The 10614-nt window shown below is 48.2% G+C and overlaps 1 protein-coding gene across 2 annotated transcripts; it reads right to left on the bottom strand.

The window, feature by feature from the left end:
- Positions 1-1144: 1144 nt before the first annotated feature.
- Positions 1145-9911, bottom strand: LOC113989420 (solute carrier family 2, facilitated glucose transporter member 3). Of its 2 annotated transcripts, none has more exons than XM_039380016.1 (10): positions 9802-9911; positions 6488-6583; positions 5037-5197; positions 4510-4750; positions 4175-4337; positions 3356-3543; positions 2887-2991; positions 2381-2482; positions 1925-2128; positions 1145-1435 (listed from the first exon to the last, which is right to left on the bottom strand). In XM_039380016.1, exons 1-10 carry the CDS (start codon positions 9898-9900, stop codon positions 1220-1222), a joined length of 1575 nt encoding a protein of 524 aa, XP_039235950.1. In that variant the 5' UTR covers positions 9901-9911; the 3' UTR covers positions 1145-1219. The 2 variants fall into 2 exon arrangements, with proteins under 2 accessions (XP_039235950.1, XP_027579755.1); XM_027723954.2 differs by lacking the exon at positions 9802-9911 and adding an exon at positions 9532-9634.
- Between the last annotated feature and the right edge of the window lie 703 nt (positions 9912-10614).

Here is a 10614-nt window from a genome sequence, read left to right as displayed (position 1 = left end):
TCTGTAATATTTATAGGAACAACTGCTAAGAAAAATATAGCTTTGAAAAATAATTTTTGTCCTCGCACGCCTTTAAGTAACGATCTGCAACTTTCAGACTTTATGACCTCTTAGAATACAACAGAAAAGCCAAAAAGAAAATCAAGAGAAGGCAGGAAAAGTTACTTTCTGGTTAGCAATCACCACCCTCAATCATCCATAGAATGCTTAAAACCATGTCTGAAAATATAATCTAACAACACTCATTGTAAGCTCCAATATCACTTCCTAATGAACACTTGGGAACAGTTATTTAAAATAGCCACCAAAAAATCCCTAATAACAGAGATTTTGGCGGAGAAACATACCTCTTCTCACAAGTACACAATTCCTTGAATTTCTTTCCAGAGGGCACAAATAACTTAAAGGTAATGTGCATAATTGGCTCTGTTGTACATACCACCCAAAATGATCTCTTTTTTAGTACCACATTCCTCCTTTACAGTCCTTATTGCGCCTCAAGTCTACAGCATCTTTTGTTAGAATAGCTATTTCTCTTAAACTTCCTCAATTTCTTTATCTGTACATTTTTGTACACCATTAAAAAAATAAATATTTACAAAGTGACATACAAATAAATAAACTGAAGTAAAAGTATGCTTTCAGTTTGTCTATACAAAAAAAAAAATAAAAGAGCAGGAAAAATATGCATGTGACTTGGTCCCCTTTTACCTGAGGCTAAAAAAAGTGCACACTGGATAGGAAAAAGCAACCTGGCTTTTTGGTAGGCTTGCTAAATTCCAGTGTAACACTGTACACACGCACACAAGATAGACTCAAAGGGCTGGGGACTTGTTTAGCGGGTCACTTTAACTCACTACAAAAATAGTAATTCAAATACATAATGGTCACTGTGTGCATAAGTATGTCAACCCCAAATGGCAATTTGATGTGAGGAAAGCAAAAAACATTGCCAGCTCTTCTCTGTTCTCCTGGTGTTTGACAGGAAAGATGAGATTATTTTTGCAAGTGCCAGGTGCTTTCCAGTATGGCAGACTACCCATATCAGATTCGATTAATGCTGGTAAGCCTGGCACAATGGGCAAGCATGTGGGTGAAAAGAAGAAAATAGCAGCAATTGAGGAGGGGAAAAATGTCCCAGTTCTCATGGTTTTCTTTTCTCATTCCTTTAATGACTCTTTAGGCATGTGAGAGTTGAAGAATGGGTGTTTCACAAATCTTAGGCAACTTCTTTGTTAGGTCGTATGCTGTTCAGCTCCACCATGGGGTTCTTCTCTAAAGGGGATGTAGGGTTGGATGCTGCTCGTCCTTCAAAGCCCCTGGAGATGTCTTCAAAAGTCCTCCCCTTGGTCTCCGGCACTTTGAAGAATGTGAAGACAAAGAAGATGACCAGGAAAACGAGGAAGATGAGGAAGACATAGGAGCCACACAGTTTCTGCAAGGAGGACAAAAGCAAGAGGTTTTGATTTGAAAATAAATCTAAATGCAAGGTCATTTGCCATTGACAGGTCAAAATTCCAACACGTTTCTCCAACAATGCCCTTCTTCTCATCGATGTTTTTTAAAATTAAATCAGGTTCCTGTGGGTTTCTGAAAGACTTCAATGTTCCTAGGGGTGACCAAAATTAAGGTTTTTAAAGGGAAAGCCTTGATGTGCTAACAGAGATGGCTCTTTCAACTATTTACAAGCTTCAAGCAGTTGAGACACCAGAATATAAGGTGAGCAATGGCACTTCAGTAACAATCCTAAGACTGACTCAGGGACCTCCTGCTCAAAGCAGTGACAGCTTCCAGGAGAGGTCAGGTTATTAAAGGTCATACAGTCATGCGCTGGAAGTCTCCATGGATGGAGATTCTACAGCCTTTCTGGACACCTATTCCAATGCTGCAGTGCTCTCACAGTGCTTTATAAACCAGGACTTACCTCTGCATAGGGGAAGAGCATTCCCACCAAGAAATTGGAGGTCCAATTGGAACACCCAGCCACTGCCATGGCTGCAGGCCGTGGGCCCTGGCTGAAGAGTTCTGCCACAATGAACCACGGGATAGGGCCAGGGCCAATCTCAAAAAGAGCCACAAAGCCAAAAGTGGCAACAATGCTGATATATTTGATCCATTCCAAAATGTCCTGCAAGGGAACAAAATACAATCAGCTGCAGTTTGAGGCAAACATGGTACAGCACAATGCCAACTCCAGTGTCACAACTTTCTCAGCTGCACTGTGAACACTGTAGCAGTTTCCAGAGTTAGAAAATCACGCTCCCTACTGCACGTTCATGTATAGCCCCAGCTCTACCTGCCCTACAGGACAGCACTGCAGATGTAAAGTCTTATAGGTCCCCTGCTGGGGTCACCATGAATAAGAACACTGTTTACTCACCTTCAGAGCTAAAGCAATAGTCATAACAGCAGCACACACAGCCATGCCAGCCAAACCAACTAAATGGAGGGTCCTGCGCCCTGCACGCTCCACCAGGAAGAGCTGGAAAAAGGTTAGAAGAAAAATCCATTACTTTGGTAGCAAAAGTATGACAGGCTCCCTTGCTCAGTGTGTCCTGCACCTCTTTTCTCATCTGCCTATAGCCCTCAGTGACAGTGGTGATCTCAGTTCAAGTCACCAGACTACTCCATCCTCAGCACAAGTTTTTCCACTCTGGTTCTTGCTGCTGCTTTCTCTCATCACTTTTCCCCCATGCACTCCTTTTTCACCTTTCTTTTCACCTAGGAAAACAATACCTCTTTCTGCCCACCTCTCCTCCCACAAATGCCTTCGATTAATTCTTTTCTTTGCTCCTACAGGTCATTGTTTAGCTCAATGCTTTGCCACAGCCACTGGCTACTTGTCTTTAGTCACATCTCTTAAAGAGGCCCAGGTCTTCCACTCACCGACACAACAGTGAAGACCGTGTTCACCACGCCAGCTCCAATGGTGGCATACACAGGCTGTTTGATACCAGCTCTTTCAAAAATCCCAGTTGAATAATAGAATACCTGGGAAGAGAAGCAAAAGTTGGACACAGTCATGATCCCATGTTTGAGAGCATGTCCCTCATTCTCTGCCTAATTGGCTTGCACATCCCAACAGGGAGTTTCTAAGCAGCACTCCACAGTTCCAGTCACGGTTCATTCACTTGGTGCAAGGCTGCAGTGTCTTGCCATAGTGTGCGTGGGAAAAGTGAAAGCCAATACAATATCCACCTTCCATCTCAGCCATCTTTGCCATATCATACAACAGTGACCTCCAGTTAAGGCACAAAAAGGTTTTTGGAGGTACAGTTCTCTCTGCATCAGTGGCAAGTGCAAGTTTAGCCACAGATAAGGGAGGCCCAGCAGATGGGACAGGAAGATAACTCACAGCATTGATGCCTGAGAGCTGTTGGGAGAGCTGCAGCATGATGGCAATGATAATGGCTTGACGATAGTTTGGAGAACGGAAGAGCTCTGGCACAGTGGCTTTTTTTTCTTGGGACATTTTAGCACTTTCTTCTTTCATCTCCTGGATGTCTTGAGACACATCTTGTGTACCACGGAGCTTCTGGAGAACTGGAGGGAGGAATCAAAAAATGTCAGGCATAATACTCAGACCTACCGGCCATGGGTGCGTGTCTGTATCCTGCCCTGCTATTTCAGGAAGGGCACAGCAGGAAGAGTGGAACACCTGCCAGCTGGTGTTTGGGCCTGTTACACGGGAAAGACCAAGCCTCTACATGCAGCCTTGCTCATCTTTTCAACCCAGGTCCGGGTGTTGTGATCAACATGGAAATCAGGCACAGGCCCTAGTCATGTTGATTGATCTCCAAGCTTATATTTGATCTCAAATTCTGTTCATGCTCTTGCCAGAGTTGATCTCAGACCTCCAAGCTCCTTGTTAAATGTCATCCTATTTCCTGCCTTTCAGGAGGAGTGGCAGCAGCTCATCCTGCTACTTCCCACCAGGCCAGGTGCCACTCCTCAAGTCTTAATCCCACCTGGAGCCTCTGTTGGGATGCCAGGTTTCTCATGCTTTCTGGCATTGGTGCAACCTAAAGGATGGGAGGGTACACCAGGCCTGATGCCCTCCAGGAGTCACACCCTAATCCACCACAGGCTCCAGAGTCAGACCTGGCCTCCCACTCAAGCTCAGTGTAGGCTGGGAGCCAGAACACTGCCCTGCCCCTTCGAGATGAGTTCTTACCTGCTTGTGCTTTCTCTTCTTCCATCTTGTTGATCAATAGGAAACGGGGGCTCTCAGGGCAGAAAAGAAGACCCACACACTGCAGGATTGCTGGGAGGACTGTGAACCCCAGAAGCAGTGGCCAAAGTGCTTCAGTCCCCATGATTCCCTCCAGGCCAAATATCTACACCAAGAATTAGAGAGAAAGCAGAGTGATTTAAACACTTCAGTTCCTCACTCCCACGCCAGTATTACAGGACCATATACTGCACCTGATGGCAAGTACAACCCTCCTCACCCTCCCCCAGCCCTCCTTTCCCTCCCCCACGGGTATGAGCAGGTTGTGCCAAGCCTACCTGAGCCACCAGGATGCCCACAACAATGCCCAGCTGGTTGAGGGTGCCAAAAGCTCCACGGACACTGGTGGGTGAGACCTCACTGATGTACATGGGCACAAAGCCGGTGCAGAGACCACAGAAGACGCCAATAATGAAGCGGCCAATAATCAGCATCTCCACTGCCTTTGCCGCCTTAGAGAAGGCCATGAGAAGGCCACCAGCAAAGGCCAAGACATTCACCAGTAGCATGGAGTTCCTCCTGCCCAGGAAAAGATGTTAAGACTGAGCTTAAACCGCCAACAGGAAAATCACTGGGAGGAGGATAAACCTGACCATGATCTCCTGTCTCAGTGGTGGGAACAGAATAATACCCATTCAGCTCCTGCCTTGACCTGAAACCCTTCCTTTCTTTTTGCTGCCCACATTCTCGCTTCATCCCCAGACATCTCCTCCTCCCTTACGCTCACCTCTGCTCTCTTCCTCCCAAAACTGCATTGCAGAAGGGAAAAATACCCTAACAGATTGTATCCCTCATCCCAACTTACCTGCCAAATCTGTTGACAAACACGCTGACTGAGAAGGAGCCGATCATACCTCCTACTGAGAAGATGGCCACAGAAAGGGACCACAGGGAGGTGAGGAGCTCTTGGGAGACAGCCCTCCCACTCCTATCTGACAGGGTTTTGTTGAAGAACGTCCGGATAATCTGCAAGAGATCAGGTGGAGACAGAGTTACAATCCAGAAGGAGGTATTTTGCACTGGGGAGAGGGGAGACTACTGTCTTTCTTGCTGCCATGAAAACAATAGACTCCCCCACTCAAAAAAAAAAAAAATCAGCAGGCAGTAACAAGTCATACAAGGGGAAGATGAGGGTGCAGAAAGAGGAAATAGCATGAGGGAGAGATTGCTTCACTGAATTGGGGGGTGAGGGTGGGCAGGTGGGGTACACACAAGACAGCAGTGTTTATTAGGGAAAACAGGCTTATCTTCTGAGTATTTTAGATTAGGTGAGTCACTGGTGGTTCTTGGGAGGAGGTGTGAGACAGTTGGGAGTGAAAGGGAACAAGAAAGCGTGAACAGAGAATGGAAGGGGACATTTCTGGCAATACCAAAACACTGGAAGCAGGGAGGGGCTTTCTGGTATGGACATTGTTAAAAGAGACACAAGGCTTCACTGAAGTAAGGCTGAAAAGCAGCATTATGTAAAACAACTCAACAAGGCCATGACGCTGATTTCAAAGGCATTCCCCCAGATAATGAGGGAAATTTTGCATGGGCTAGGGGGGACAGAGTGTCTGTCCCCAGCAGATGGCAGCAGGACATTAGCTAGGGAGGACCAACCCCCATCCCCCATCCCGTTGGTGATGTGACATCTCTTCCCGGAGACAGGGTGGATGTGGTATTGGTGACTCAGTTCTTGAGAGAGGAACCATCTTAAAGTTACATGAAAACCACATCTCTCATTTTCTTCATCTCTCCTTTCTCAGGCTACAGTCATGAGATGATTCGGTCAGAGTGCCCAAGTCACAACCCTTTTGCAAGCACTGAATCTATACTTAACACAAGGAATGAATAAACAAGTAAAATAAAGAAACCTGAAATAAACTAAACTAGGGCAACTATAATCCTTACCAACCCTCCACTGTTTTCTGCACACTGCTTGCTACATTCCTTCTGCCATGGCTGGTTTATTCTGACTCAAAATTGAAGTTGCTCGCATTCCTCCACATACTACATATGGTAAATGGAGCCTCCTGCCCCCCTGCCCCCCATTCCTAATTAGGAGAATTAACCTCTCTGTGTGCTCTTTCTCCTCCCCAAAAGTTTGCCCTTCTTGTCCATTGTTGTATTTGAAAGGGGACTTTAAATGTCTTATTGACTTCACAAACCAGAACCAAATTATAAGCTTGGATGACAGTCCCTCTCCTTTGTATACCTCTGTTTTCCCATCAGCCCCTCACTCATACCATCTCCCCAGCCCATTCTTGCTCTCACCTTCTCAGGTGCATTGATGACACCAGTGTTGTACCCAAACTGAAGAGAGCCAATGGCAGCAATGCAAACAGCATAGATAAGGGGTGCTGTGACTTTCTGTGGAGAGAGGAAACATTTAGTTAATTTGACTTTCTAACCAACTTGAGTTTCTCTTCAGCATGAACAGCAGCTGCACCTCATAGGTGCCATATGCAAGTGCACCAAGGGCCAGGAAAGGCCTTTCATCCGGCAAAGGTAGGTACCTACCAGTAGCATCCCCTAGATCTCCCTCCCTGGAAAGGGAAATGCAACTGTACAGAAGGAAAAAGTTCTGTGACTACAAGTGGGAGGCCTTGTCAGGGCCTCCCCTTTATTATCTCCCGACCTTTAACAACTATTCTCAGCTCATTAGTAATGAATACACTGGCTGCATTAGTAGCTGTTATTTTGGGTTGATCTGCTTTACAGAAGCTTTTGCTGATCTCTGGCGTGTCATGAAAGAAGGGTCTAACTTTCCTGTGCCAGCTGACAAGTTCCCATAAACTGAGTCTCAGATCTGCCCATGAGCTACACTGGCAGTCACTCGTAATAGTTACAACACGCACTCTTCAGCAACAGGCTTGTTTTTCCCAGGCTAGAGCTTCCCAACCCTGCCCCAGGGCACCTGGCACAGCAGCCTCCCTCAGAGATGGCAACAGTTACTGCCAACCTTCCCGTTTATTTTTCTTGAAGCTGTGGCAATAGTTGATATTTTAAATGAAGCACACTCCCTGGAATTTCAGTATATGTCAATCTCTGTTAAATTAAAACAAAAACTGCTGAGCCCTCAGAGCCATGGAGAAAGCTGGAAGGTCCAACCCTCAGAAGTCTCATATACTGAGAAACGTGTCAGTGAAAAACATCTGACATTTTATTCGGTTTTGAAGCTTGTGGCATTTAAGCCAGCTCCGAGTGAGGGAGGTGTGGGGGAGCAGGTGACTCAGGAGCTGGCGCTTAGGCCAACAGTGCTTGAGTTGGCACAATTTGGAAAGATCGTGTTTCCATCTCAGGAGGGATTGGAAGCTTTTCCAAAAATATTAACAGTCCCTTTTCCAAGACTTTCCAATTATTGTACTTCTACTGGCAGAGTAGAGATAAGTACTTGGTGGGGCCTACTATCACATCTCTTTCAGTCGCTCACTTTCTAGCCCAGCTCCAGTAGCTGCTCACAGAACCGCCCAGTTTTTGATAATAGCCTTCTTCCAGTGCTCATACCACCTTCAGCAATCTTTCAAGCCAAGCATGTATGTCCTTCTGGCCTGCACAACCCTAAGACGCCTACCAGTTCGGCCCCAGTAAACAGAAACTGAGGAAATTACTCTCGGGCATGGCTTCCTCCACCTACATCATGTAAATGTCTCAAGCTTGAGTTCTCTTCCTGCCGAGGTCAGTAATGGAGACAGAGGGGACAAGGTGCAGATGTTCACCGAGGTAGCATTCACACCTGAACACACCCTAGGCAGTCTAGGCATTCTCCATGGCACCCTGTGACTTCTCCCCTCATCTTTATCTCGAGAAAATTTGGCACAGAACCACAAGGACACAGCTCTTTCAAAGCATCTGGAGGATACTGTAAAAAGGCATTACAATATTTAAGCACTTTTAAGACCCCAGGCTAGGTCATCTTTAGTCAGTAGGTATAGTTAAACTGCGAACAAAAAAACCCAGCTCTCCACATCTTCAACTCGAGAGCACCTTTCCCCCAGGACTCTGCTTTGTCATGGCTTGCGATGACCACAGCTGGCCTTTTGCTTCCGGTACCTTGCTTTGTGGGTACCCCTCACCTACATGGCACATACATAAGCTATAAGTTGTTCTGCCCTCCTTCATACTTCCTTCTCCTGGCTGTTGCCTGCTATTTGTCTCCTACCCAGCCTCCTACCACCTAGCCATCACGTGGCATGACCCATACCCTCCAATGAGCCAGGCCGTGATCTAGTGTATGGATCATTTGTTACTGTTGCAACTGCCTCACTCCCCAAAAGGCAAACAGGGAGCTCAGAAATAGCACAGCTCCACCCACTCTATCTAAAGGCTCAAGGCTGAGGTCTGTACACCAGCAAGGAATTCACACCACCCCCCCTCCCTCCGACCACAGGCATCAGTAGCATTCGTTATCCAGGAGATGCTCCTCACCAGCTCCCCTCCGTCACCGAGTGGAACTCCAGAGCTGTACAACTTGTTGAGCCCAGCGGGAGCAGCCTCTCTAAGCGACCTTGACCGGGCTCTCCCCTTTTCTCTGCCTCATCCTCTCGCACTGCCCCCATCTCCCATCAATATGGCGATGCAAGGCCTCGTCCTTCCCCGATCCTGCTGTTCCCGTCTAACTATAATCCCCCGGCATCCCGCTCCGGGTTCCGCTGGGAATTTGCTGTCTCTCTTGGTACATTCAAACACGCACATCATGAGCTCACGCCACTGCTACACACCTCACTCTCAGCTGCAGATGAACTACGATATCGACAAATGTCCCCTGTTCTCCATAGGAGAAAGAAGGGAAAGATACACTTCGCCGCCTTCCTGAAATTTAAAAATGCCTTTATACATCATGCCACCACCAAACAAAATGCCTTTAATAACAACCCCCCTTCTAGCATCCTAAACCCTGAGACAAACCGAGTGCGGCGCTGCCAGCAAAACAAACCTCGTGATCAATACCCTAAAACCCGGACAGCATCATGTGCATCATCAGGCCACGCGCATGAAACCAAATCGATCTTGCGACCTACAACAACCCGTTCCAAACTGTGCCCGCCCCCGCGCCCCGTCTCCCCTCCCGCAGATGGGGGTTTATTCCGAGCCACCCTCCGAAGGGGCCAAGCAGCGGTCCTGCCGGCACCACCGCCGCATCCATCTTCACTGGGACCAACAGACACCCGGCGGCGGCGGCCACCGAGCCGACAACCAACCCCGGCCGCCCGCCGGTCGCGACAGCATCCCCGCTCCCCGGCCCTCCGCCGAAGCGCCCGGGTACCCGAGCGGCGAGGGGAAAGAGGACGAGAAGGAACCCGCGCTCCCCATCCCACCTTTTTGTCATCCATGGTCGGCGGCTCCCGGACAACGTCTGCGGGCGAACGGCCACCCTTCCCCACCTAACGGAACCCGCGAGGAGGCGGCGCCGCACCCGCCCACGCCCGAGACTTGGTGCGCGCCCGCCCCGCACGGATTTATGGGCTCGCCACGGGAGGGTGGGAAGGAGGGGCGGGGAGGGGCTGCCGGGCATCCTGTCATTTCTGTTTTCAAGGAGAGAAAAAAAAAAAAAAAAAAAATCACGAAACACCCCTCCGAGCTCGCACCACTCTCTGACGAGAACTTGCGTGCCGGGCGGCCGGGCGGTCATGGAGCGGGGCGGGCGGTGGCACCGGGCGGGGCGTGCCGGGCGGCGGGGTGGCCATGGAGCGCCCCGGCTCTGCTCCCCGCTCCGCAGGGACGCAGGGAGAAGGCACGGGCGGCGGGGACAAGGGCCCACCACACCTTGGATGTCACGCGCAGACGTTGGCTAATTGGTACAATACCGCTGGTTTGCACCGAAAGCAGCTGCGTGACACAAAGCGACATCTTTATTTATTATTTATTGTATTTAAAAATAAAGATATTTATTATTCAGTCTATAAGCCAAAGCAGCAAGGCCGGCAGTGACGGTGCAGAGAGGCAGCCACACAAACAGCACGGGCAGAAACCTGAAGTCTAACGCTGTGCTCTGTGGGTGCTCATCCCTCCTCCCAAAGCTGTGCATGAAGCACAGTTCTGGATAGCTGAGTTTGGGGGATTTTTTTGTTTGTTTGTTTTGTTGGTTGCATGTTTTTATTTTTAAAAACAAATTTTTCCTACGATGTTAGAATCTATGGGGGCAAAGCTAAAGCTACATTTAGCCTAAGACTTGCACCCTTCCTTACAAGGGCATGTAGTGACAGGACAAGAAGGAATGGCTTCAAAATGACAGAGGGCAGGTTTAGAATAGATAATAAGAAGAAATTCTTTACTGTGAGAGTGGTGAGGCACTGGCACAGATTGCACAGAGAATTGTGGATGCCCCTTCTCTGGAAGTGTTCAAGGCCAGGTTGGATGGAGCTTTGAGCAACCTGGTGTAGTGGAAGGTGTCCCTGCCC

Source organism: Pipra filicauda, unplaced genomic scaffold (genome assembly GCF_003945595.2).
Source record: "Pipra filicauda isolate LSUMZ 115617 unplaced genomic scaffold, ASM394559v2 scaffold183_size1465899_pilon, whole genome shotgun sequence".
Taxonomy (NCBI): domain Eukaryota; kingdom Metazoa; phylum Chordata; class Aves; order Passeriformes; family Pipridae; genus Pipra; species Pipra filicauda.
Note: the sequence above shows the minus strand (reverse complement) of the source record. Positions and strands in the feature narration are given on the sequence as shown.